This window comes from Mobula birostris, chromosome 14, assembly GCF_030028105.1.
Source record: "Mobula birostris isolate sMobBir1 chromosome 14, sMobBir1.hap1, whole genome shotgun sequence".
Taxonomy (NCBI): Eukaryota; Metazoa; Chordata; class Chondrichthyes; order Myliobatiformes; family Myliobatidae; genus Mobula; species Mobula birostris.
Window position 1 is genome coordinate 81,332,519 of NC_092383.1, and position 27,637 is coordinate 81,360,155.

At 44.7% G+C, this 27,637-nt stretch overlaps 2 protein-coding genes and 1 long non-coding RNA gene across 4 annotated transcripts in view; 2 read left to right on the forward strand and 1 right to left on the reverse strand.

The window, feature by feature from the left end:
• klhdc8a (kelch domain containing 8A) overlaps window positions 1-18,056 on the forward strand; it is a 93,589-nt gene extending 75,533 nt beyond the window's left edge. The window contains exon 7 of the mRNA XM_072278760.1: window positions 17,978-18,056. Within this exon, the coding sequence (XP_072134861.1) occupies window positions 17,978-18,048 (71 nt within the window). The 3' untranslated portion in view covers window positions 18,049-18,056. The remainder of the gene's footprint in view (window positions 1-17,977) is intronic.
• Window positions 238-26,828, reverse strand: LOC140210020 (uncharacterized). Of its 2 annotated transcripts, none has more exons than XR_011889130.1 (4): window positions 26,679-26,828; window positions 19,819-19,986; window positions 13,940-14,254; window positions 238-1,741 (listed from the first exon to the last, which is right to left on the reverse strand). It is a non-coding gene; the product is annotated as an uncharacterized lncRNA (long non-coding RNA). The 2 variants fall into 2 exon arrangements; XR_011889131.1 differs by having other exon boundaries at window positions 19,781-19,986.
• The window catches only part of nuak2 (NUAK family, SNF1-like kinase, 2), a 48,883-nt gene continuing 47,606 nt past the window's right edge, over window positions 26,361-27,637 (forward strand). Inside the window, exon 1 of the mRNA XM_072278755.1 lies at window positions 26,361-27,487. Within this exon, the coding sequence (XP_072134856.1) occupies window positions 27,251-27,487 (237 nt within the window). The 5' untranslated portion in view covers window positions 26,361-27,250. The remainder of the gene's footprint in view (window positions 27,488-27,637) is intronic.

The window sequence follows — 27,637 nt, forward strand, 5'->3', positions numbered from 1 at the left end:
ACCCTAAGTATTAAGCGTGTGGGAGGAAACCCATGCAGTCACCGGGAGAATGTACAAACTCTGTACAGACAGCAGTGGTAATTGATCAGCGGTCAGTGATTGCTAGCAACGTAAAGTATTGCACAAACCGCTACGCTACTGCGCTGTCCTTTTGTCAATTGTCAAAGGAAACAAGACTGTGTTTCAAGACGTTCCCTTTCCAAAGGCCTTGTCTTACTAAGAGTTGCCTGATGCCTCCACATACTATGGAGATATGCCAACAAGAGCTCCTTAAGCCTGCTCGCCACTGAAGAAAATCATGACTGATCTGTGACTTGCAGTCAAGTAATGTTTTAGACTTGTATTATGTAATATCACTGGCCGTCAAAAATCAATCAGTTTCAGTTTTACTATTAATATTTAATCTGGCACTCATCGTTTGCAGAACAAATCTCCAAATCTCTACCTCATAGAAATGTTTCCAAACTTTAATCTTGATAGGCCTGGACAACACCTCCTAATTGTAGGTTATGCAAACAAAAAAAGTTTCTCTATATCTACACTATAAATTGTCCTAAAAGTCTCCCTACCTGTTTTTCTCCATTTGCTAGTGGGAAAGTGAGTGAACTCTTCAATCACCATTTAGTTGATTTCTTGATGTTCAGTCATCACCTTCATTTCCCTGTGTTGTATTCATTCATGACCCATGAAAATGGAGGTCAGAGAAAATTAAACAATTGTCTTGAAAGTTCAGGGAAACCCATAGTGTGTGCTAAGACAGCACAGTGCAGAGAAACCAGAACCATTTTGGTTGTTGCCTCACCTGGAATGGATTCAGCTGGATCATGTCGTCTGCCAGCTGCACTGTGCACTGGAGATGGACAGGGGACAGGTGTTGATGGGATGTCCTGGTATCACTGGCTTCCCAACAATCAGTGGCGTCACTGCAATCCTCCATTCCAGCCACTGGCAGTCAATGTTGGCAGTGTTCTGGCTAGGTGAAGATTAGCAAGCCAGGGCAGTGTGTGGGGAGGGAGCTGATAGAGGAGGGAGGGAGGGGTTATGTGTGGGAGCTATTGGTTGGGAAGAGGGGGGGAAGCTCTTGAGGAGTTCTTGTTGGCATGTCTCCATTGTATGTAGATATGTCAGGTGACGCTTAGTAAGACAAGGCCTTTAGAAAGGGAATGTCTTGTAATGAAAACACAGCCCTGTTTCATTGGACAATTGACAAAAGGGAGAGTGGGAGGGGTGATGGGAGTGGGAGGGGTGGTGGGAATGGGGGGGAATTGCATGGCGATGAGGAAGGGGCAGACAAGGGAAGTGGGTGGGAGCAGGAGCGGTTTCGGGTGGAGGGAGGTTGGGGTGTAGTGCTCTGTTGGGTAAATGGGTGTTGGGGGTGACGTTGAAAGGGTGGCAATGGTGGGGATAGGGAACAATGAGGAGAATGGTTGGGGTAGGGATTGGAGGGGGTCGGCAGTGAGGTAGAAGGAAGGTTGGTGGTGGTTGTGGCTTGGAACTTGGTGAGGGCGGTTGGGATGAAGAACAACAACATGTTCTGGGCAGGGACAACAGAATCAAGACTGGGAATAAGATATTGGGGAGGGGCAATGAGTGGCAGTAAAGAGGAGATTGTAGAATTTGGGGAGGGCAGAATGGGGAGAGTTGGAAGGATCAGACATTTTACCAAGGAATGGGAGGCCAAGAATTCAGCAAGTGTATTCTACTTTTCTCTGGATCTCTCCGTTCACATCTCTTGCTGTCCCTGTGAAGCAGAAAGCAGAAAAGCACAATAAAATTGAGGTAGTGTGTGAATGTGCACTCAGGGGAACCAGATTTCGGCTGAGCCCATATCTATACTTGGCACAGCTTTAGTCAGTTTATTTGTGGAAGGATGCAGTACAGATTGGGTTCGTTATTGGGGTGTAAAGAACAGTATAGATTGGCTCTGGAATTTGGGAGAATGAGAGATGGTTTTATTGAAAAGTACAAAATTCTGAGAGGACATGAGGAATATAGGACATAGAAGAGTACAGCACAGTAGGGCAAATGTAATGAGAGATGCAGGCATGGTGGTGAACCCAAGTGCGATTGCAGAGTCAGGTCTGGAATAAACCCAGAATCAGACTCGAAATAAACCAGACCACACAAATGTAATCCAAATGCAAAACCACAAACTATTATTAGAAACGGAACTGTTAGGTTTGAGCACAAAGCCTTTGAATGCAGACTCTCTGTGAAGGGATGTGGCAGGCAATAATTGGTGGTATGAGTCCGAGCGGCAGCTGACCATTCTCCGGGGAATTGGATGCCTGCCGCCATTCGTTCGGGACCTTGACAGGAAAAGATTCCTCCAGAGCGCCGGAGGCTGAGGAACTCCTGATAGAAGTTTATAACATTATGAAACCCCCTGGGTTGTAATGTCTAATACTGGGCGGCATGTATTTAAGGTGAGGGGAGCTAAGTTTAAGGGAGGTGTGTGGACAAACTTACTTTACAGAAGGAGTGGTGGCTGCCTGGAATATGCAGCTGAGGGTGGTGGTGGTAGCAAATATGATACAGGAATCTGAGAGGCTCTTAGATAGGCAGATGAATGTGCAGAGAATAGAGGGATATTGACATTGTGTAGGCTGAAGGGATTCATTTAATAAAGTGTTCAATTACTAGTTTAATTAGTTTAGTACAGCATTGTGTGCCAAAGGCCCTGTTCCTGTGCTGTACCGTTCGATGTTCTAAAACTGCAGACTGGCGTAATACCAAGGGAGAAGTATGCTGTCACCAGTGGTGCCTTTTAACCAAGTTATTAAAAACAAAGACCCATTCACTCTCTGGGTTGATTTATCCCCTATCAGTATTTCTCGCTGTGCTAGAGAGACTGATGATCTTTATCATTTCGTCTTGTGAGAGCTTGCTGTTTGCAAGTTGACTGCAGTTCTTCCTAGATGCCGTTACTGGCTACACTTCCAAAGTATGTCATGGGGTGTAAAGCACTTCGGTGTTCCAGGGGATCCTGAAAGGAGTGATAGTAATGTAAATGTACAAGAGATGTCGGAAATCTTGAGTGAGCGCTGTAGGACCTCAGCAGGTCAGGCAGCATCTATGGAGAGGAATAACAAGTCAATGTTTCACGAAGAGACCCTTAATCAACACAATGTTAACACAGCTTCCCTCTTTGGATTTGTTACACATGAAGAGTCAGTCTGCATCCAATCTGGGGCACAAAGCCTAGAAACTATGAATAAATGAATGACGTCATTAATTGTGTGTCTATCTCCAATTGTAAACTTTAGGAATTGTGTAGGATCTCAGATAACTATAATTCACCATTAAGATACTTTGTTTAATGGCCAAAATGTAAATGTACACACAATAGAAGAATAGCTTACAATTAGTCATATTTGCTTTTCTTCAGAGACTGATTTTTTAACTTGCCTTGTAGTGCTTCTTTCTCTATCTCACTGACCAAGTCACATGTAGAGTGGATTGCTCCTTGCCAATCAGTACATATATAGAAATAAATATATCACTTCATCTTTGGCTGGGCCTCCCCCCACAGAGCAAGAACCTCACATTATTACCTCTGACATAGCTGCTAATTATGTTATTATCTCAAGATGATGCTACAACATGCTTTGATCCACACCAAAACATCTTGAAAGCAATCAGAAAGTCAGCAACAATCTATAAGGATAAATACTATGAAATGTCATAGAAATTATAAAGCAATTAATCACATCCATGCTTCATTCTCCCTGTAAGAAGGACTTCTCTACTCACAAATTCACATTACTCGGAAGGTGTTGCCCAGAACAAAGCCACTCGAACCAACAGTTAAATGCTTTCAGTGCGCACAAAATGCTGGAGCAACTCAACAGGCTAGGTAGCATCTATGGAAAAGGAGTAAACAGTTGACGTTTCGGGCCAAGACTCTTCATCAGGATTGCTTTTTTTCTGATTTCCAGCATCTGCAGGTCTTCTCTTGTTAGTTACACGATCAACATAGAGGTCCTACCCTACTTACAATGCAATCAGTATTATCTTCTTCAGATCATGAGACAATGCGCTATAGGACCAGAATTAGGCCATCTGGCCCTTTTCTCAGGATTTACCTTGTATCTCTTCACAAATGCCTCAAATGCTCCTCAAAGGAGCAAGTTCCTCGCTTTTTAGACACAGAGTCTTCTTTAAACCCCCTTTTGATTTTTCCTGTTGAGGCACAGAATGCAAGAGAAGGGAAGTCCATTCAAAATAATTGATAAGCCACAGAGAAAGCACTTCGTATAGTCCTGGTCATCATAGTACGGGAGGATGTGCAGCAGTCGAAAGGGTCAAGGGGACATTCGTGAATGTTGGGAGGGTGGGCGAGTCATAATCACAAGGAAAGGATGGCTAGACTGGGATAGGGACTGACAGCACACTTAATTGAAACATGTAACAAGGCTGAATCAGGGTAAACTGGATTGAATTATTTCCCAGAGCAGGGAGGACAGTAACTTTGGGGCAGGGATTTAAATAAATAGAACAGTTAAGGAGGAGTTGAAAAAAAGAAATTATTTCACTCATTGAATAGTGGCAGTCAAGATGATGGTTGCAAAAATTCCCACCACATTTAAAAAGTACTGGGTTAATCACAACCTACAAGGATATGGACAAAGAGCCATAGGGTGGGATTAACTTTATCTTATTCAGAGAAACAGCACAGGCCCTTCCGTCCCAGCGAGCCCAGGTCGCTCAGTTACACCCATGTGATCAATTGACTTACTCATTCATCAGAGCTTGTCACACCAGACAGCCAGCCACTCTAGTGTTTGGTTGATGCTGAGCAGGTCAGTGTCAGCTAAATCAGGTGAGAGTGGGCAGTTGCACAGAACGTGTTCAATGTTCTGCACCCTTTCGCCACACTCACCGGATTCGCTGGTCTTTAAACCCCACTTACTCATTGAAACCTTTTGAATGTTGAAAGGCTGAGATAGAGTAGATGTGGAAAGGATGTTTTCCATAGTGGGAGAGCGTAGGACAAGAGGGCACAGCCTCAGATAGAGGGGCATCCATTTAAAACAGAGATGCGGAGAAATTTCTTTAACCACAGGTGGTGAATTTGGGGAACTTGTTACCACGGGCAGCTGCGGAGGCCAGGTCGTTGGGTGTATTTAAAGCAGAGCTTGATAGGTTTTTGATTGGACATGGCATCAAAGGTTATGGGGAGAACGGCAGGGAGTGGGGCTGAGGAGGACAAAAGAGGATCAGCTATGATTGAGTGGTGGAGCAGACTCGATGGGCCAAATGGCCTAATTCTGCTCCTGTGTCTTATGGTCTAACCCATATGTCTTTGGAATGTGGGAAGAAACTGGAGCACCTGAAGGAAACCCATGCAGTCACAGAGAGAATGTACAAAATCCTCACAGACCACGGGAGAATTGTATGCAGGTTGCTGGCACTGTAATAGCATTATACTGACCTCTGCCTGGATCAACTGTGCTGCCCAAAATCCATTCTTGCCTAGCATAGATGTGATGGGCTGAGTGTCCTCCATAAATTGTAATATTGCAACAATCCTATAGCTGGGCACTAAATATTTCTTGCCCATAGTTTTGCTTTCTCTAAGAATATTATTGTTGACTCCATCAGACCATTCATAACCTATCAGATCATGTCCATATGATTCCATATAGCAGATTGCCAGAGACTAGAGTACATGGAAGTAGGAGTAATTGCAGTGGTAGTTTCCTTAAAGTTAAGAGACAGGCGGATCGGCTGGTGAAAAGAGTGTATTTGGCACTGAGTACAAGAGTTGGGATGTTATATCACAGCTGTACAGAACTTTGATGAAACCATACTTGGGGTATTGTACGCAGTTCTGGTCGTGGAGCTATAGGGAAGGGTACAGGAAAAATTCATGGGTATGTTACTGGAATTGGAGGACTTGAGAGACTGGATAGGTTGGGATTTTTTTTCCCTTGGAGTGTAAGAGGCGAGGTAACTTAACTTAATAAAGGCGTTAGAGAGAGTGAATGGCCAGTCTTTTTATTCCACAGGAGGGGAATATAAACCTAGAGGGCATGGATTTAAAGTGAGTTGGGAAAAGCGTTTAAAAGGGACATGAGAGGCAAGTTTTTCCACACAGGAGTGGTGGGTATGATGAACAAACTGTCAGAGTTTGAGGAGATTTGGTATGTCACCCAAGACACTCTCAAATTTCTACTAATGTACCATGGAGAGCATTCTAACTGGTTGCATCACCATCTGGTATGGAAAATGGTTGGTGGGGTGGGGTGGGGGGACTGCACAGGATCAAAGGAAGCCGTAGAAAGTTGGGAATTCAGTCAGCTCCATCATGAGCACTAGTCTTCACAGTATCCAAGACATCTTCAAGGGGCAAAAAGGCGGCATCTGTCATTAAGGACCCCCCATCACCCAGGGCATGCCCTCTTCTCATTGCTACCATCAGGAACGAGGTGCAAGAGCCTGAAGGCATTCACTCAGTGATTCAGGAACAGCTTCTTCCCCGCTGCCATCCGATTTCCAGATGGACGTTGAACCCATGAGCACTATTGCACTACCTATTTAACTATTTCATATATATACACACACACTAAATATAATTCACAGTTTTTTCTCTCTACTATTATCTATTGCATTGTACTGCTGCTACAAAGACAACAAACTCCATGACATATGCTGGTGATATTAAATCTGATTCTGATTCAAAGTAGGTAATAGAGGCAAGAACAATTGCAATGTTTAAAAGGACGTTAGACAGGGATTTAGATAGGCAGGGTTTAGAATTGAGGTTCCAAACCTTTTTAATGCCATGGACCACTACCACTAGGCAAGGGGTCCATGAACTTCAGGTTGGGACCCTTGGTTCAGAGAAACATGGGCCAAATGTAAACAAATGGGACTGGCTCAGACTAGCCTGGACAAGATGGGCCGATGGGCCTGTTTCTTGGCTGTGTAACTCTATGGATGGGGAACAGGCACCAGTCTACATTGGGGGATCAGTGAAGAAGAGAATCAACAACTTTAAATTCATGACGTGCCCCGCCATTATGCAATCATAAGGAAAGCGCACCAATGTTTTTACTTTCTTAGAAGGTTAAGAGGTTTAGCTTGTCACTGAACACTCTAACCAATTTCTACAGATGTACTATTGAAATTATCCTGATTGGTTGCATCATGGTCTAGTGGTTGGGAAACTGAAATAAGAGCACTTGGCTTTGTATTAGTTCAACATTAAGTGCTATTTCGTAACTGGAAAGACATAATATACAGAATTGTGCAAAAGTCACAAATTCCGATGATTTTAACATACTAGGTCATAGAACAGTACAGCACACCTTTTAACCTACCGTAAGATCAATCTAAGCCTTCTCTCCTGCATAGCCCTCCATCTTTCTTTAATCCGTGTGCTGATCTAAGAGTCTCTTAAATATCCATAACGTATCTGCCTCTACCACCATCCGTACACTTACTGTGACACCACTCTCTGTGTGAGAAAATCTACCTCTGACATCCTCCCCATACTTTCTTCCAGTCACTTTCAAATGATTCCCTCTCGTATAAGCGATTTCTGCCCTAGGAAAAGGCACTGGCTGTCCAATCCATCTGTGCCTCTTGTACACCTCTGTTAAGTTGCTCCTTCGCTCCAAAGAGAAAAGTCCTAGCTCGCTCAACCTTCTTTCATAAGGCATGCTCTCTAATCCATGCAGCATCCTGGTAAATCTCCTCCGCATCCTTTCTAAAGCGTCCACATCCTTCCTATAATGAGGCAACCAGAACTGAACACAGTAGTCCAAGTTCTGATCTTTCAACTCTACAATACTAAAATAAAATTCCTATGCAGTCTCAAATCTCATACCTTTAATCTTAAATCAATACTTATTCTTTTGAAGCCCTGTACTATTTTTATCTACCCTATGCCATCGCTCACAATCTGAAATACCCACACTATATTACCCTGTAACCTCCTTCATTCCAGTTGGTATTGGTTCTTCTTCAGCACCAAATCTGACACCTATTCTACATAAACGGAAGAAAATCTGCAGGTGCTGGGAATCCAAAACAACACATACAAAATGCTGGAGGAACTCAGCAGGTCAGGCAATATCTATGAAAATGAATAAGCAGTCGACGTTTTGGGCCAAGACCTTTCTTCAGGACTGAGAAAGAGGGTGGAAGATGCCAGAATAAAAAGGAGGGGGGAAGGAGTCGGAGGGCAGCAGAGGGGGAGCAGTGAGAGAGGGTTTCACTGAACTCCCATCAAAGAGAAGATTTAAACTTCTTTAGGGTAGGCATCCCTCGAAGAGACTATCTTATTATGTTATCTTGTGTTGCATTTTCATGTCCTGAGGAAGGGTTTTGGTCAGAAATGTCGACCGTTTATTCCTTTCTGTAGTTACTGTCTGGCCTGCTGAGTTCCTCCAGCCTTTTGTGTGTGATGCTTTGGATTTCCAACATCGGCAGGTTTTCTCGCGTCCGCATGTTATTTTCTCCTTGCTGCTCCATGGTTATTCATTACTACATGGTTGTGGAACAAAAGGGAAAATAAGAGGATGATTTTTTAAAAATTCGCTGAAGCAAGTTTCCATAATCTAGAATAAGATGCCCAAAAGCAAGTGCATCAAAATCTTTAAAAGGGAATTAGAAAATTAAAGAGCCATTTATAAGGCAATGTTTTAGATAAGGAGAATATTGAGACTAATTGGATTGCACTTTTAAGGATCTGGCGATCAATCTGCATGTGGCATGTGGCAAGTTCTGCCACTAGTAATGAGATTGAAACAGGATAATTATGTTGCCTTTGAGATAAATGAGAGGAGAGGAGAAGATGGCAGTGCGACGCAGCTCACAGCGGCCACTCCGGTGGTGATGTCTATTATTTGTCAAGTAGGGTGCCGTGCACAATCCTGATTTGATGGAGACGTACGTGAGAGCACGGAGGAGCATCTGGTGAAACTTCTGAAATGCCTGCTTCGCTGCTGCTGCTACTGCTACTGTGTGGTCCGAAATTTCTGGAGGGGAAGGCCCTGAGTCCTCGGCTTTGCTCGTTGTTTGGTGGCCGGGGTGGGGTCGAAGCGCTCGGCAGAGGATGGTGCTCGGTGCTCGGTGTTGAAGGGCTGGTCGGAGGCCCGAAGTTTTTGGGTGGACTCAGAGTCTGCTGCGGTCGGGTGCTTCCAATAGTGCTGCATCAGCAAGTTTGCGGCACTTGGAGGTTCATGGCAGGGAGAGTTCCTTCCTTCTACCATCTGCATGAGATGATGAGGCTATTGGGACTTTGAGACTTTTTTTTACCGTGCCCATGGTCTGCTCTTTATCAAATTACGGTATTGCTTTGCACTGTTGTAACTATATGTTATAATTATGTGGTTTTGTCAGTTTTAGTCTTGGCTTGTCCTGTGTTTCTTGTGATATCATTCTGGAGGATCATTGTCTCATTTTTTAATGCATGCATTTCTAAATGACAATAAATGAGGACTGAGTGTCCTCATAATCTAATCTAATCTAAAATGTTGACCAGGACCCCTAACCCTAACATTCTGTGGTGTTTGTAATTGTCTCTGGGTGTGCAGATTGTCACCAGATTAAAGTCTGCACCTCTGAAGGTGTAGCATCTCCTCTCTGCCATCAATATCTCGTGTGCTCAGGCCTCTTGAGCCCATGACAAATTACTTACTCACTGCCCATTACGCCACTGGCGTTTAGGGCAGCAATGAAGCTCCTCCTTCTCTGCCTGTCCTTAGCCGTCTTCTCTATTGAGCACCCGGTGTAGTTCAGCGTTCACATTTCTGCCTTTGTGGTATGGCACCAAGCTGCCTTGGCTTCCCGGCTTTCCTTCGCTCTTCAGAGGTCCAGTGAAGAGCTGTCTTGATGATGGAGTTGGCCTCTCCTCCAATTTTGGTCATAACCAATAACTGGTACTAAAATTTCATGCAGATCAATATAACAGAGGAAAACCCAACAAATGAGGAAGTGAAAGATCTGAGAGGCTTCCATATTGCGAGCTACACTTGGTACTTTGACTAAGAATTCAAGGTTCCAGTTTATGAATCACATGCACAAAATGCTAGAGGAACTCAGCAGGTCAGGGAGCATCCATGGAAGAAATTGAACCCAACTGAGACTTCACCAGGACTGGAAAGGATGGGGACAGAAGCCAGAATAAGAAGGTGAAGGGAGGGGAAGGAGTACAAACTGGCGGGTGATAGGTGAGGGACGAAGGTAGGTGGGAGGGGGAGGGTGGATGAAGTGAGAAGCTGGGAGGTGACAAGTGGAAGAGGTAAGACCCCTTCGGTCCTGATGAAGGTTCTTGACCTGTGACGTCAACTGTTTATAGATGCTATCTGACCTGTTGAGTTCCTCCAGTATTTTGCGTGTAATTGTTCAAGGTTTACAGCATCTTCAGAATCTCTTGGGTTGAGAGTTTGTGACTGTTCTGCTTTCTGTAGACACTAGATGGCAGTGAGAGAGAGAGAGAGAGAGAGAGAGAGAGAGAGCTCGTAATTTATTTAGCCGTCTCCTTCTACAGGACTAGTATAGGGTATGAGTCATGATAGATACCCCAACATTGAGCCACAATAATCCCTATAAATAACATCCAGCAAATTCCCCCAACTTCTCTCCCTGCAGTAATTGGATTTACAAAAACCACTAGCATGTGTCACAATGGTCTACATGCTTGTACAATGGTGTAATGTGTGGAGGCAGATGGGGCTGTACTTTGCAAAGATGAACATTATTCTTTCTTCTCTTCAATCCCTATCAGCTTCCTCCATATCCTTCCTGTTCAATCTCGATGTGCCACTTTTAAACCAAAATAATCAATCTTTGGTGGGGAGTTGGGGATTTGGAGAATAGTGGAAAGGAAGGAACTGCAGCCTTTGAACATTGAAAGATTCGAATCCTCAGTTTCCCCACCTCTACCCCTCATTCAATCCTGTGCGGAAGACTATAAGAGCAGAATTAGACATTTCAGCCCACTGAGTCTGCACTGCCATTACATCATGGCTGATTTATTATCCCATCAACCTCATTCTCCTGCCTTCTCCCCATAAACTGTGATACCCTTACCATGCAAGAACAATGGCTTGGACTAGTCAGCCATCTATGGCAATGAATTCCATAGATTCGCCACCCTCTGGCTAAAGAAATTCCCCTATATCTCTGTTCTAAAGTGACATCCTTCTATTCTGAGGCTGTGCCCTCTTGTCCTGGACTCCCCCATGATATGAAACATCCTCTACATGTCCATTCTATCTAGGCCTTTCAATATTCAATGTTTGAGATTCCACCCCTCCCCATTCTTCTAAACTCCAGCGAGTAAAGGCTCAGAGCCATCAAACGCTCCTCATACATTAACCCTTTCATTCCCAGGATCATTCTTGTGATCTTCCTCTGGATCCTCTCCAATGCCAGCACAAACTTTCTTAGATAAGGGGCCCACAACTGCTCACAATACCCCATGAAGATGCTGTCTCTTTACCAGAGTACAGTTCAGTAATACAATTATACCATTTACAGACTATATAGATTTACAGTCAACTTGTTCGAGCATTGAAGGAGCTGGAGGGGTGATCTTGTATAGACTTATGAAATTTGGATGGCCCCAGATAGGGTAGAAAGTCATTCCTTTTCTCAGGTGAGGAGAGTCTAAGATGGGCAGGCATAGTTTTAAAGGTGTTTTGAGACATAAAGCACGATAGCACAAAAAATAGGCCCTTTGGCCCATCTAGTCTGTACTGTACCCTTATTCTGCCTGGTCCCATCAACATGCACCTGGACCATAGCCTTCCAACCCCGCCCATCCAAGGGGCAAGGTTTTCCACAAAGACGATAATGGGTTCAAGGAATGATCTGCCAGAGGAAATGGTAGAAGCAGGTGCAATTATAACATTTAAAAAAAAACATTTGGACACGTGCATGGACAGGAAAGGGATATGAGGCAAACACAGCCAAATGGGAATAATAGATATCTTGGTCAGTATGGGTGAGTCGGGCTGTAGGGTCTGTTTCCACGCCGTATAACTCTATCACCATTGCCAACCAGCCTCCCTCTGCTAAATACAGCTATTATCAAGGATCAGAATCAGAATCAAATTTAATATCACTGGCATATAGAACATGGAGCATAGAAATCTACAGCACATTACAGGCCCTTCGGCCCACAATGTTGTGCCGACCATGTAACCTACTCTAGAAACTGCCTAGAATTACCCTACCACATAGTCCTCTATTTTTCTAAGCTCCATGTACCTATCTAAGAGTCTCTTTAAAGACCCCATTGTATCCGCCTCCACCACCATCGTCAGCAATGCACCTACCACTCTCTGTGTGAAAAACTTACCCCTGACATCTCCTCTGTACCTACTTCCAAGCACTTAAAAGTATGCCCCCTTGAAATGTCGCGAAATCTGTTGTTTTGTGGCAGCAGTCCATTGCAATACATGATGATAAAAACTATAAATTACAATATGTATAAACAAACTCAATTACATTAAATAAGTGCAAAAAGAGAGCAACAAATCCCGAGGAAATATTCATAGTTCATTTTCGATTCAGAAATCTGATGGCAGAGGGGAAGAAGCTACTGCTGAAACTTTGGGAGTGGGCCTTCAGGCTCCTGTACCTCCTCCTTGATGGCATAAGTCATGGGAAGAGGGCATGTCAGGAATTGATCACGGAGAAATTCACAGGATGAGCTAGGGCAGGTGAAGGGTGAAGGACACTACAGTCACTCATCAATATGTAATTGTAAAGAAATCAGACCCGTTTCCCAAATCTGATGTCAAATCAGGTAGGATGGAGTTGTGCTGCTTTGTCAGTCAAATAAACGACCAATTTCCTTATCTCGAGTGTTGAACAGTTGTGACCCACTGGGAACTGGCACATTTATTGGACGGAAATAAAGTGCAGTCAAACACATTTCCTGAGCTGAAGGCTTCCTTGATGATCTAATAGCAGCTGCCTCTGCCCCATGGACTCAGGAGCCCGATAATTTTGCTTTTTAGTTTTTTTTGTCCTAACCGTATTCTATTCTGCTTTTTAAAGCAAATTAGCTATTGTTCTGCATTCACTGTAGATACAACAGGCTACATCAGAGTACGAGTACCAGAGGGACAAGCTTCAGTATCCTGGCTGGCTTTCACTATAGCTTTCACTGTTCTTTTGTTCTTAAATGGGAATTTAAAGAGCATTTGATTTCCTGCCTTTAATTGGGCTTGGCATGACATCATCCTAACTCCAGAGACATGAGCCCTAAGCTGATACTCTGTATAGTACTGAGGGCGTGCCGTGTTGTCAGAGACCCCCATCTTTTCTTGACGGTTTTCTCATAAAGATGCAAAACAAAATCTGTGCCATGATTTTTGCTGAGGAGAAGTGGAGCTCTCCCTGGTACATTGAACAAAATATCACTGGAATAGGTGGCCTGGTGCTTGTTTCATGGGAACTGGGTGAAATTTGGCTGCTGCATTTCCCAGTACTTCCAGGAATATAGCACTCCCAAAATTCACCTGCAATATGCCAGTCTAGAATGAGAGCTTATTATTTGATATTTCTAAATCTATGTATGTTCAATAGGTTCAATAGGTACAGAGATATGTATACGATATATATCCTGAAATTCCTTTTCTTCGCAAACATCCATGAAAACAGAGGAGTGCCCCAAAGAATAAATGACAGTTAAAGGTTAGAACCCCAAAGCCCCTCCCCAGCTCCCCCCTCCCACGCATATGCAGCAGCAAGGCAACAATTCCCCCCTCCCCACCAGCAAAAAAAGCATCAGCACCCTCCACCGAGCACTCAAGTGTGCAGCAAAGCATCAATAAAGACACAGACTTGCAGTACCCCAAAGACTACTCGTTCACCCAGTAATTCGACATACCCTAGGCTCTCTCTCTTCCTAGAATACGGGAAAAAGAGGTGTCCCCATTGCACAGCAAGAGGGGAGACATAACAAACAACTCACTGATTTATGATGTTAACAGTCTGTTGCATTGCTTTTTCTGAGCTCTGCACTCAAGTCTCTGGACACACAGCCAGCAGCCAAACCGCTGTTACTGATGTTCCATGTTCTCTCGCAACACCTCAGTCAGGAGCACCAGCCTTGAATCAGCCCGTCTCCAGAGCCACGAAGATCTGGCACCCTGAAGGCGCGCTAGTCTTCCAAACCACGTCCTTGGCATAGCGAAAAGCGCACGGTCGGGAGGCCCTGAGAGCGGGTCCTATTCCCGCAAAGAACCGAAGTCAGAGTGTAACTCCAGGTCAGGGTCTTCAAAAGAACCTTGAAAAGGAAGAAATGGGATATCAAAAATAGAAATAGAGCTGTTTCCAAAGATACAAGCAAAGGAGTTGCCCTCTAGCGCCATCTTAACTTTGCTCCGCCATCCAGCAAATAGTATATATGTATGTATGTATTAATTTATTTATGTATTTACTGCGATACAGCGTAGAAAAGGCCTCTCCGGCCCTTTCAGCTGCACCACCCAGCAACCGCCGATTAGCTTGACCTAATCACAGAACAATTTACAATGATCAATTAACTTAACAACCTGTATGTCTTTGGACTGTGGGGGGAAACCAGAGCACCCGGAGGAAACCCACACAGTCATGGGGAGAACGTACAAACTTCTTACAGGTGCAGAGGGAATTGAACCTGGGTCACTGGTACTGTAAAGCATTGTGCTAACCACTACACTACCATGCAGCCCTATATACAAAGGAATAAACACAGCAAAACTCTTTATGTTTTAGTATCAGGGTGTCACTAGTGTTTCTACTTCCTCAGGAGGATAAAGAAATTTGGCAAATCCCCTTCCACACAGTAATTTTTATTGACACACCATAGAAAGCGCCCTACTTAGATCCATCATGGTTGGTAAGGCAACCACTTTGCCCGTGACCACAAAAATCTGCGGAAAGTCGTGGACCCAGCTCAGCACATCACAGAGAAAAGACTCCCCTCCATGGGTTAAGGAGGAAATGGATCAGCCATGATGAAATGGTGGCACAGATTAGATGGCCCGAATGGCCTAAACCTTCTCCTATATCTTATGCACCTGTAAAGCAGCCAGATTAATTAGAAGACCCCACCCACTCTGGATATTTTTCCTTCTCCTTCCTACAAGTCTGAAAGCAGATACCACCAGCCTCAAGGACTCAATCTCTCTGTTATGAGCCTATTGAACAGTTCTGTATTACAATAGGATGGACTCTTGACACAGCCTACCCCATCATGACCCTGCACCTCCTTGTCTGCCTGCACTACCCTTCCTCTGTGACCGTAACACTTCATTCTGCGTACTGTTACTGTATTCCCCAGTACTACCTCAATGCACTGATGTGATAAAAATATCCCTATCAATGGCCTGCAACCAAAGTTTTTCACTGTATCTCAGTAATTGGTATGTACTTACCAATAAGTACATACCAATTACCAATTTAATTTCATTTGGTCAAAGCATTCACTGGTGTTAGTGCATTTTGTTTGGTAAGCGTGGTACAGTGGCATAGTGGCTAGCACAACGCTTTACAGTGCAGGCGACCGAGGTTCAATTCCTGCCACTGCCTGTAAGGAGTTTGTACGTTCTCCCCTGTGACTGCATGGGTTTCCTCTGGGTGCTCCAATTTCCTCCCACAGTCCAAACCAGTTGGTCATTGTAAATTGTCCTGTGATTCGGCTAGGATTAGATCGGGGGATTGCTGGAAAGGCCTATTCCGCACTGTATCTCAATAAATAAATTTTAAAAGATGGCTGACTCTATCCCTCATAACTTTATAAACATCCAGAAGTTCACCCCTCAGCCTCCATGAACATTGGAGCCGGCAGAATGGATTAATTAGGGGTTATTAGCTTAATTAGTTTGGCACTACGTGTAGGACAAAGGGCCTGTTCCCATGCTGTACTCTTCTGTGTTGACAAAGTACCATTGATACTCATGTGGCGCCCCGGGTTGATACACTATTCTGCTGCTTGGTTTCCCCACCAGACTCAACCCCTCAATGTGGGGGGACCTAAATTGTGACCTTTCCCCTTTGCCACCAAGCCTCACTGTGCTCCTCAGCACGTACCCTTGCCACCCAGAATGTGCGCCTGTATCCTCGCAGTGGAGGCTGAATGTGCTAAGGACGTGCTAAGCAACTCAGGCCGCTGCTCGGATAGATACCTTGGCTGCCACGGAAGAGATGGGCCAAAGGGTCTGTTTCCATGAGGTATAACTCTGTGACTCCACCGAGTCAGAAGTCATGTTTAAAAGTAACCCAGAATCAGAATCAGGTTTATTATCACTGACATATGATGAGAAATTTGTTCCTTTGCGGCAGCAGAACATTGCAATGCATAAAATATACTATAAATTATAATAAGAGACATACACTCAGTGGCAACTTTACCTGTACACCTGCTCATTAGTACAAATATCTCATCAACCAATCATGTGGCTGCAACTCTATGCATTAAGGGATGTAGACATGGTCAAGGGGTACAGTTGTTGTTCAGACTAAATATCAGAATGGGGAAGAAATGCGATCTAAGTGACTTTGACCATGGAATGATTGTTAGTGCCAGATGGGGTAGTTTGAGTAAATCAGAAACTGCTGATCTGGAAGTTTCATGCACAGCAGTCCCTAGGGTTTACAGGGAATGAATGGTGCGGCAAACAAAAAGCGTCCAGGAATGGCAGTTCTGTGGGTGAGGACAGCTTGTTAATGAGAGAGGTCAGAGGAGAATGGCCAGACTGGTCCAAGCTGACAGGAAGGCGACGGTAACACAAATGACAACTCGTTACAACAGTGGTGTGGAGAAGGGCATCTCTGAATGCACACACATTGAACATTATTGAAGTGGGTGGGTTAGGCTACAGCAACAGAAGACCACACTGGGTTCCACTCTTGTCCTGATAAAGTGGCCACCGAGTGTTATTATAAGTTAGATAAGTGGTGCAAATAGAGAGCAAAACTACTAAGGTAGTGTTCATGGGTTCATGGACTGTTCAGAAATTTGACGGTGGAGGGGAAGCCGTTTCTAAAACATTGAGTATGGGTCCTTAGACTCTGGTCCCTTCTCCCTGATTGTAGTAATGAGAAGAGTGCATGTTCATCACCTTCTGAAGGGCAACGGCCATGGTTTAGAGCATCAATGTTGAGAGAGACGATGTTGGGTTTCAAAAGAATTAGCTGAAGGGGAGGGGTTGGTGAGGGAGGGGGACATTGCAGTGGTGTTGGTGTCAGGGACAGAATGAAGCAGAGTTGGGACAAAGCACCGAGTCCAGATTTTATTCAATCAAGTTTTTAAGCGTGGCATGTTTGTCCTACGGTACACTGCTATGGGGCTGTTGGCTTTGTGATGTGGTTACCGAGGAAAGCTTGCCCAAGCCAGCTGAAACACACAGAGCGGCTCATAACAACACGTCCTGGCAGTCCTTTCCCTAAACTGGCTCGCTTGAGGAATGGAAGGAATGCCGGCGTGCTTTGGAAATGCCTTTCCCTCTTACTGTCACGGCAGGGGATGCCGTGGATAGGTTTCACCCACTGTGAAGATCAAGGATAGGAGGGCTGCTGGTGATTGAAATGGAGGCCACACCAGGATTCATGAATCAGTCAAATGGACGGATGAAGGGGGTAAATGACCAGGGCTCAGGATGAACGTGTAATTAGGTCGCACGAACAGCAAATTGGGCCGAATGCAGTGCTTTCAAGTTGCGATTCCTATGTAATTCAATATAACTTAATGCTTCGAGGCTCCAGGCAGATGGTGTGATGTGAAGTGCTCTCAAATCTCTTGTAATATTTAAAAAGAAGAGAGTGAGCCATCGAGTGACCCCAGGACAACCATATCCCAGGAGTCTGAATAGTGAATGGTATTACAGTCAGAGAATATTTCCATTGAGAATTACAAACGAAAAATAAAAGAGAGACATTCAAAAAAGACAGCAGAATGTAACAGGGACATAAAGGAAAAGAGATGAAAGGACTACCAAAAGTGATTCGCGTTTTTTTTGCCTGCTAGGGCAGAATCAGCAGGAGATGGAGTTGGGAATGTTGATTTCAGCACAGCCAAAGATACAAGGAGGAAGATGAATCTTGCAGACAGTGTACTTGAAGTCAAGAGGGGCCTACAGAAAGGAGGCTGGAGGAGCACTAACCTTTGACCCTGAAGGACAATTGATGTCAGATGCCGGATAACCTCCGGCCCTGCGGGATTACATCATCGGGGACTGTGTAGCTAAGGAAGCAGGAGGGAGACAGTTTGTAATGTTGACATCACTGTTTGCTTTAGAAAGATCTATCATCAGTTCCTGAAAGAAAATTACCACGGGGGGGGGGCCGCGGGATGGTGGGATCACTGCAGGACAGCATATAATGAGAGCAATTAAAATAGCTTTATAATAGATGAGCAAGATTTTTTTTATAAGTGGGGAGAAGAAGATTACAGCTTGTTAAAGGGAAAGAAATATGCATTTGTATTGAACTCCGTGAGAGGGTAACTTATATTTGGTGTATGAGCACTTATATAATGTTTGTAGCACCACAGTGCGAAGGAACAGCAATACATTAAAGGAGGAAACTTGGATAAGACAGCTGGGAAAAACCTCAGCCTTCAAGTAGTTTTTAACAAGAATTTTAACAAGCTCATCAAAGTAGTGAGTTTTCCCACAATAATGTTTGGGACCCACAAACATTGCTGGAGGAGGTGAAGTGGGAGGTGGGATGGGTGGGTGATTTGGGAGGTAGCAACGTTCACTGGTTCTGCTTGCTACAGACAAACAAACTCAACGTTACATAGAACATTACAGCGCTGTCCAGGCCCTTCAGCCCATGATGTTGTACTGACCTTCTGACCTACTCTGAGATCAATCTAACCCTTACCTCCTGCACAGCACTCTCTCTCTCCATCATCCATGTGCCCATCAAAGAGTTTCTTCAATACCTCTAATTCATCGGTCCCCGATGGCACACTCCAGGCACTCACCACTCTCTGTGTACAATTTTACCTCTGACATCCTCCCCCTATACTTTCTTCCAATCACCTTAAAATTCCGCCCCCAATTTTACTGCCTCTCCAAACGCTCTACCATTCTGAGTGGTCTTAGGCAAGTGATTCCACTGAGCTGGAAGGGACATTGCAATTTCCCAAAAGAGTTTTGGCAATCATTTCCTCTGTCCATTTGGTAAACCTCTTGCTCTGGTGGAGCTCAGAATACAGTGTATTTCAAGTTTATTCGCATATCCTGAGGCTCTTTTCAGACTGTCCCTCAGGATTGAGGGTGACTTGCTTCAGCTTCAGTTCTGTGGGCTCTGAGGCAGCAGATCTTCACCTCCCCCGTCACCTCCATATACCACCTCCCAGCTTCAGTCACTACTTTCGCTCTCCCCTGCTCCTGCTGCCGGCCAACCCGCTTCACCTGGATCCCCCTATCGCTCGCCAGCTATTAGAGCATGGAACACAGAACAGTACAGCACAGGAACACGTCCTTCGGCCCACAGTGTTGTGCTAAACCAGCTAAAAAGTTAATCAAACCCTCCCCAAACTAATCCCTCCTACCTACACAATGTCCATATCCCCCCGTCTTCCTCACATCCGTGTGCCTATCTAAACATCTCTTAAAAGCCTCTAATGTATTTGTCTTTACCACCATATCAGGCAGTGCATTCCAGGCATCCACAGCTCTCTGAGTAAAAGATTTACCCCTCACATCTCTTTTGAATCTACTCCCTCTCGCCTTCAATGTATGCCCTCTGGTATTCGACATTTCAACTCTTATTATACTTCTGTTTCATCCCTTCCCTCCATCTCCTTATACTTGGCTACCTCCTCTGAGGTTTTCAGTCTGGATGAAGGGTCTTGACCTGAAACAGTGACTGCCCATTTCCTTCCACAGATGCTGTCTGACTTGCTGAGTTCTTCCAGCAGTTTGTTTTCCCGCTCCAAATCCCAGGATCTGCAGCGTCTTGTGTCTCCATGTGACCTGAGTGGTCTGTCCACCTGAGCCAACTGAGGTAATTAAAGACTCAATGCTGGGGATGGGAAAAATACACCAATATTAGTTCACTTATTATGCAATACCTAGTCAGTGCTGTAAATTAAATTTGCTTCTGCACCTTTACGGGATTGAACTTTCTCAAAAGGGTTAAGCTTATCCCATTAATCATCAGGATGCTTTTAGGAGTGACAGAGAATTATTGGAGACCAGCAATTGCATTGTGTTGCACAGGCCCTATTTGCTTATTCAGCTGTAGAATATCGAACACTATGGCACAGTACAGGCCCTACAGCCCACAATGTTTGTGCCTTCCTTTTAACTTACACTAAGATCAACCTAACCCTTCCCTTCCACAGAACCTTCCATTTTTCTATTATCTGCCTATCTAAGAGTTTCTTAAATAACCCTAATGTATCCGCCTCTACCACCAGCCCAGGAAGGGTGTTCTACGCACCCTCTACCTTCCGTGTAAACAAATCTTACTTCTGAAATTCCCCCTTGTAGTTTCTCCCAATCATCTTAAAATTATGATCCCTTGTATTAGCCATTTTTGTCCTGGGAAAAAGTCTCTGGCTATCCACGCGATCTATGTCTCTTGTCATCTTGTACACCTCTCCTCCTCCTTCACTTCAAAGAGAAAAGCCCTAGCTTGCTCAATCTATCCTCATAATACACGCGCTCACAGGAACATTAAATTCCTCGGTGTGATCATTTCACAGGACCTATTCTGGACCCAGCACACAAGTGCAATTATGAAGAAAACACAATATGCCTCTACTTCCTTAGACATCTGCAAATATTTGGCATGACATCTAAAACTTTGACAAACTTCTATAGATGTGTGGTGGAGAGTATATTGACTGGCTGTATCACAGCCTGGCATGGAAACATCAATGCCCTTGAATGGAATATCCTACAAAAAGTCTGGACATGGCCCAGTCCATCAGGGGTAAAGCTCTCCCCAACGCTGAGCACATCTACATGGAGGTTTGTCATAGGAAAGTAGCATCCGTCATCAGGGACCCCCACTGCCCAGGACATCCTCTCTTCTAGCTGCTGCCATCAGGAAGAAGGTACAGGAACCACAAGACTCCCACCACCAGGTTCAGGAAGTTATTATCCCTCAACCATCAGGCTCCTGAACCGGAGGGGATAACTTCACTCAACTTCACTTGCCCCATCATTGAAATGTTCCCAGAACCAGTGGAGTCACTTACAAGGACTCTTCATCTCATGTTCTCAATATTTATTGCTTATTTAATAATTTATTATTATTATTATTTCTGTTTTTGCATTTGCACAATTTGTTGTCCTTTGTACACTGGTTGCCACTGGTGAGGCCTTTCCTTAATTCTATTATGGTTATTGTATTTATTGAGTATGCCCGCTAGAAAATGAAAGTCAGGGTTGTATACGTTAACGTATATGTACTTTGATAATAAACGTACTTTGAACTTTAAACCTCCTCTGCACCTCTCTAAACCTTCGGCATCCTTCCTATAATGGGGCAACCAGAACGGAACACAATATTCTGAGGATTCTATAGATTAAGATGGCTTTGCATTGACGATGCTTGCTGGTACTTGTCTGGGCTTTGAGGTGTCTGCTACAGATGTCCAGGTGCAGGAGGACAGGGATCACTGCTCCGGATTAGAATATGAACTGCGTGTTGGGTTTGATGGTTTGATCTTCAACCTGCCCTTGCCTCAGATGGCCAAAGACTGTGGCTGCATAACAGACAATCATTGATTTCCGCCTTTATTAGAATTGGCCACTAAGATATGAGGCTCTGCATTGGCCAGCAGACTACCATGCATCTTCATAATGGGGGCAGTTGTCTACCCAGGAGGCAGCTTGATAAAAGAGGATCGTGTAAGTCAGGACATGGGCAGCAAGGAACAATCTGCTGAAGCAAAGGAACTCAACGTGTCATAGAACATCAGACAATACCAAGCCACTTGGCCAACAAACTTGTGTCAATCCTGACACTGGTTGACACTAAATGTTCTCCTGGTTATCATCCATATTCCTCCATTCCCTTCAGATTCATGCAAAAGCTTGAGCAGAATTTTTGGAAGGAAAGGAATTGCCTGACATTTTGGGTCACACCCTTGCATTGCCACCAAGGTTTTGACCCAAAATATTGAAAATTTCTTTCTTCCGATAGATGCCGGTTGACCTGCTGAGTTGGGTCAGATCCCAACATCTAAGGTGTTTTGTGTACTGCAAGGATTTGGATCCTGGCAGCTTTAGAGAGGACAGGATATGGGAAATAGACTCCAACACTCATAGCCTTTGTGTTCCTTTTCATCACCCTTCCAACTGCGTCCATCTTCACCTTCCCCTCCCCACCACCATCCTGCTCCATCTCTCTCCTTTTCTTGTCTTCTTCCCCTCATATCCATATGCCCCCGGCCCCAACTTCGCCTCTCCACATCCCCTACCTACCTCAATCTGCTCGTCACCTTATGGATCAAAGCCCTTCATCGCCACCAGTCCCCCAGTCACCCCCGGCCCCTGTCACACTACTCCCCCTTTCCTCTCTATTTTTGCCATTTCCTTTCTCAGCTCTCAGACCCAACGCAGGCATTCAACCTGAAACATCAGCAGTTTCTTCTGAGTTGCTGAGTTCCTCCAGCAGGTTGTTTGTTGCTCCACCAGATTCCAGCACCTGCTGTGTCTTGTGTCTCTTAGATCAGCAGTGTATTCGAGTGGAAAACAAGGGAATGTATGATTCAGCAGCAGTTCAGCTGAGACACACATGCTATTGCAAAGGTGAAAACAGGTAGTCTTAGTCATGCCATTGGTATGTAGATAAAATCATTTTGCTGGGTCAAATATAACAGCAAGTCACAAACAATCAACGACTTTGTTTCAGACTGAATGTTGCTGCATGAGGGTTGAGTGCTGGCCAGCATCCCTAGAACTTCCTTGTTCTTCTCCAAAACACCATAATGTGATCTTTAGTGTTCACCTGAGAGGTCTTGGTTTGACATTTTATGCAAAAAAACTACAGGGATCTGACTGTGCTGACCTCCCTCACTACTGCAGGCAGGGTTAGGGTTAGGTTTAGGGCTTGGATTATGTGCTGAAACCTCCAAGACAGCAGTTCCCAACTCGAGGTCCATGGATCCCTTGCTTAATGGTATAGGTCCATGGCATAAAAAAAGGTTGGAAACCCCTGTTCTAAGAGTCCTTAGCTCCTACTGAAGACCACAGTTTCAAAGTTCAAAGGTTCAAAGTACAGTTATTATCAAAGTACTTCTGTATCACCATATCTAGCTTGAGAATCATTTTCTTACAGGAGAATAAAGAAATAGAATTTATGAAAAACTTTTTCATAAACAAAAACTGACAAACAACCAATGTGCAAAAGCAGTCAAATCATGCAAATAATTTTAGAAGAGTAAATAACTAATGCTGAGAAAATGAGCTGGAGGGTCCTTGAAAGTGAGTCTATAGGTTGTGGAGTTAGTTCAGCATATGAGATGAATGAAGTTATCCACGTCGATGGTTGTAGGGTAATAAGAGTCTCTGAACCTGGCAGTGTGTGACCCAAGGCCCCTGTACGTCTTGCCCGATGGTAGTGGTGAGAGGTTTGGAATGCTGTCGGCCAGAACACGCTGACACAGTGGTACACAGGGGCATCAGCACTGGAGAAGGCAGTGTGAATTGCCCTACAAGTGTATAACATGATGTGTGTATTGTACAGTATAGTAGCACAAAAGACATGCCTTCCTGGTGTAGGAATTCCAGTGGGGGACTTTTCTGGTTTTGATTAGGAACTCATTGTTTTTCCATGGTTATGTCACTGGTGATTAATCGCAGACACCATGTCAGTCAAACAGACTCAGGAAAAATAAAACAATGCTGAGTTCCTGATGTCACTGCAGCCATGGAATTCATACAGACCCTTCCCAGGGTCACCCGATGGAAGCTGCTCTGCCCATATTTAGACTAAACCAGTTTCTTAGGGAAACAAATGCAAGTTGATTTTTCGGTGAGAAAGAAAGTACTAATCTGTCAAACTAAACAACTGCATAAGTGCTGTCTCACTCTTCAGTCCCTCGCCCTCTGCTGATGTGCAAGGACATGGTTCCATGTGCCTTTTGCAATTCAGTGCAGTGCCACAATACAGCTTTTCATCCAGGCTGGGGTGGCACATTGAGTGCCCAGTCCTATCCTTGCTCAAGACCTGGGCATGACTGCTCCAACTGGATAGTGATGGGGAGTGAGTATTCACTACTCTTCACTAACCTTGGGCCACTCTCAGGTTGAAGGAACGATGCTTCTTATCCTGGCTAGGAAGCCTCCAACCTGACAGCATGAACATCGATTCCTCTAGCTTCAGGTAATTTCTCCCCCTTCCCCTTCTCTGCTTTTCCTTTCCCCATTCTGGTTACCCTCTCTCCCCTTCCCTTCTCCTCACTTTCCCCAGGTGCCCTTTCTCCTTCCCTTTCTTCCATGCCCCACTGTCCTCTCCTATCAGATTCCCTCTTCAGCTATTTAACTATTCTACCTACCAAGCTTCTCACTTCATCCACCACCCCCACCCACCCACCTTCCACTTCCCCTGGCTTCGCTTATCACTTGCCAGCTTGCACTACTTCCCCTCCCCTACCTTCTTATTCTGGCTCCCTCCTCCTTCCTTCCCAGCCCTGCTGGGGGGGGGGGGGGGTCTCAGCCCGAAACTGGTACTGCTTATTCTCCCTCACAGATCCTGCCTGACCTGCAGAGTTCCTCCGTGTTGCTCAAGATCTCCAGCATCTGCAAAAACCTCCTGTGTCGAGAAGCAAGTCATCCCCAGTCTCAAGAGAGCATTAATGAGAAGAAGCGGGTGTGTTTGTACGCTCTAAAATGCCAGCAAGTACAGCAAACTCAGAACTTTTAAGATTTTCTAAGTAATACTAACTAATGTTTTCTAAACAGCCAGATGTTGCTCATGATGAATCTTTACTGAGGAAATATGTGTTTTTGTAGCTTGCGAGGCTCATTATTTCTGGGTTGAGTGCCTATATTATTGACGAGTATCAATGGGAGTGCACATGGAATTCTGCTCCCCCTTGTGGGCAGTCTAATATTGCACTGGCACCGTCTGGAATATTAGCACTGCAATTGGCCCCGGTTTTTCTTTTTGTCTGGAGAAGTGGGGCGAAGGAAAATTGTCCCTGTCTCCTGGTTATACTGTTCTCCCAGGTAAAAGATCTACATTAATTTAGATTGTCATTTAGAATGGAATAACCACACATTGCCAAAGATGAAAAATGACGAACTTTATGCCACGGGCATCTGTAGAATATTCTCCCCACATCTTCCTAAGTGGAGAAAGGGTGGGAATAATTTCAACAGTCAATGGTTTTCTCACTGATAACGTTTCTGATTTCAGTGGGGTGAAGACCATATGACCACAAGATATAAGATAAAAGATATTAGGCCATTCAGCCCATCAAGTCTTCTCTGCTATTAGGTCATGGTTGATTTCTTTTTTACCCCAGTTTCCTGTCTTCTCCCCTAACCCTAAACCCATTTTACCAACCAAGAACCTGTCAATCCTAGACTCTCCTACTACTGGAGACATTCTCTCCATGTCCACTCTATCCAAGCCTTTCAGTGTCCGGTAGATAAAATCCTCCTTGACTTTCTGAACTGCATCAGGTCCAGAGATATCAAACTCTCCTCATAAGTTAATCCTTTTATTCCTGGGATCATTCTCTTCAACCTTTTTCTAGACCCTCTCCAGGGCCAGCATACCTTTCTTTTGATACAGGGCCAAAAATTGCAGGCAGTATTCCAATTTTGGTCTGACCAATGCCTTATAAAACCTCAGGGGTGCCTAATTGCTTTAATTTTCTTGTCCTCCGGAAATGAATGCCAACGTTGCGTTTGCCTTCTTTACTACAGTCTCAGCCTGCAAGTGAGGTAATCCTGGTAGTTTGTGTAACAAATGGAATGGGTGAGGAAGATGCTGGATATAGTTGAATCAAGGATTGTTTTGTGGTATTGGAGAACGAAATAATTGTTACTCTGGATCTAATGCAGCACAAATAAAAACAGTAATATAAAGACCGCAATAAACATAGAACACATACATAAAACATGCAAAAGATAAAATAAACATATAAATAAAGCTATTTAAAATACACAAGATCAGGATCTTGGCTCTAAATACCAACTGCTATTCCACAAAAAGAGGCTTCATCTCTGAAGCATGCGTTCGTTCAGCACAGGACTTGCTGCTCTTTCATGCCAGCTGGGTGCTAGTTAGTTCCAGGAATTGCTCATTCATCCTAAAGACTCATAGTTTTGTAAACACATTCTGATGACGTCGGGTTTCACTTTTAGTTTTTTTAATCCTGTACAAATCACCGGTAGAATAATGTCAAACCAGCCGGGCAAGTAATCAGGTGACTTTTTGGAGGGAAAGGTTGATGTCGGTTCTGAGGTAAACTCAACAGTTTATCTCTCGCCTACGAATTCTATTCTTATTTGGGATTTTCAGAATTCTGACCCAACCTCCGAGCACCTTCTGTTCGATAAAGGTCACCGACTGGAAGCCTGGAGCGATTAGCACTATCTGATTATTTTATTCGCCCTACCTCCCGGTGAGCCCGCAGTGCTGGCGCGTACCCCGTTCCGAGTTGCGGTAACGGATTTCACCCGGGATTGCCTGAAAATCTCCTGGCGAAGGGTGTGTGAGAAGATGGAGAGATTTGGGGTGTAAAATACCTGTATTCTCATTACAATTCATTGACCAGCTGCATCATCCCGCACTGCATAGGCTCCCGTGCCTATTATCTGTGACGATGATGCCTCTTGTGGCCGAATAGCAAGAGATTAGAAAGTGCCTCGACACACGGAGTGTCGGGACCCTGCATAACAGCAAAGCAAGCAGCGAGGGAAGGGAAGGGATTAATGGGACGTACGTTATTTTTAATATTGATAATACAGTTTTTTAAAGGAAGACCCGCTGAATGATTGACGACGCACTGAGGCTGGGCTATTGGCCTGGGCCTTGCAAGGGGCGGGGATAGGCTAATTAGGCGTCTGCTGAAGGGTTCACACGCGACCGCGGTCTGGAGTGTTGCAAGTGTGTTGGTGAGAGGATACATTAGTGTCCCTGTTACCTGGATAATGCAGGAACAGTAGCAGCGTTCAAAATATGTATCGTTTCACCGCCAAACTCTGACCGTCTGGACTCAACGCTGCTTCTCTCTCTTCCTCCTTCCCCCACTCAGTGTCTTCGGCACTTTTTATTTCCACCCTGTCTCCCCTTCGGATCTCCTTCCTTCTCCCCCCGCATGGATCCAGCCTCTCCCTGTCTGGGTGCCGCCTGCCCCCCGTCCGTAAGCGGCGGCCGGGATCACCATCAGCCGGCGGGCGCCCGCTCTTCGGCGCAGACGCCCGAGCTGAAGCGGCAGGCGGTGAAGCGGCACCATCACAAGCACAACCTGAAACACCGCTACGAATTCCGCGAAACCTTGGGCAAAGGCACTTACGGCAAAGTGAAGAAAGCAGTTGACAGATCCGGCCGAGTGGTGAGCATTTCTGCAATTCATTCTATATTTTAAATAAAACGAATTATGTTATTTAAATCTGTTTGCATGTTAGCATCAAGTTTTTCCACCCGCTGGGGAAATTTGCAGCACAAAGACTGGGTGGGGAGAGAGATGCTGACGGCATCTCTC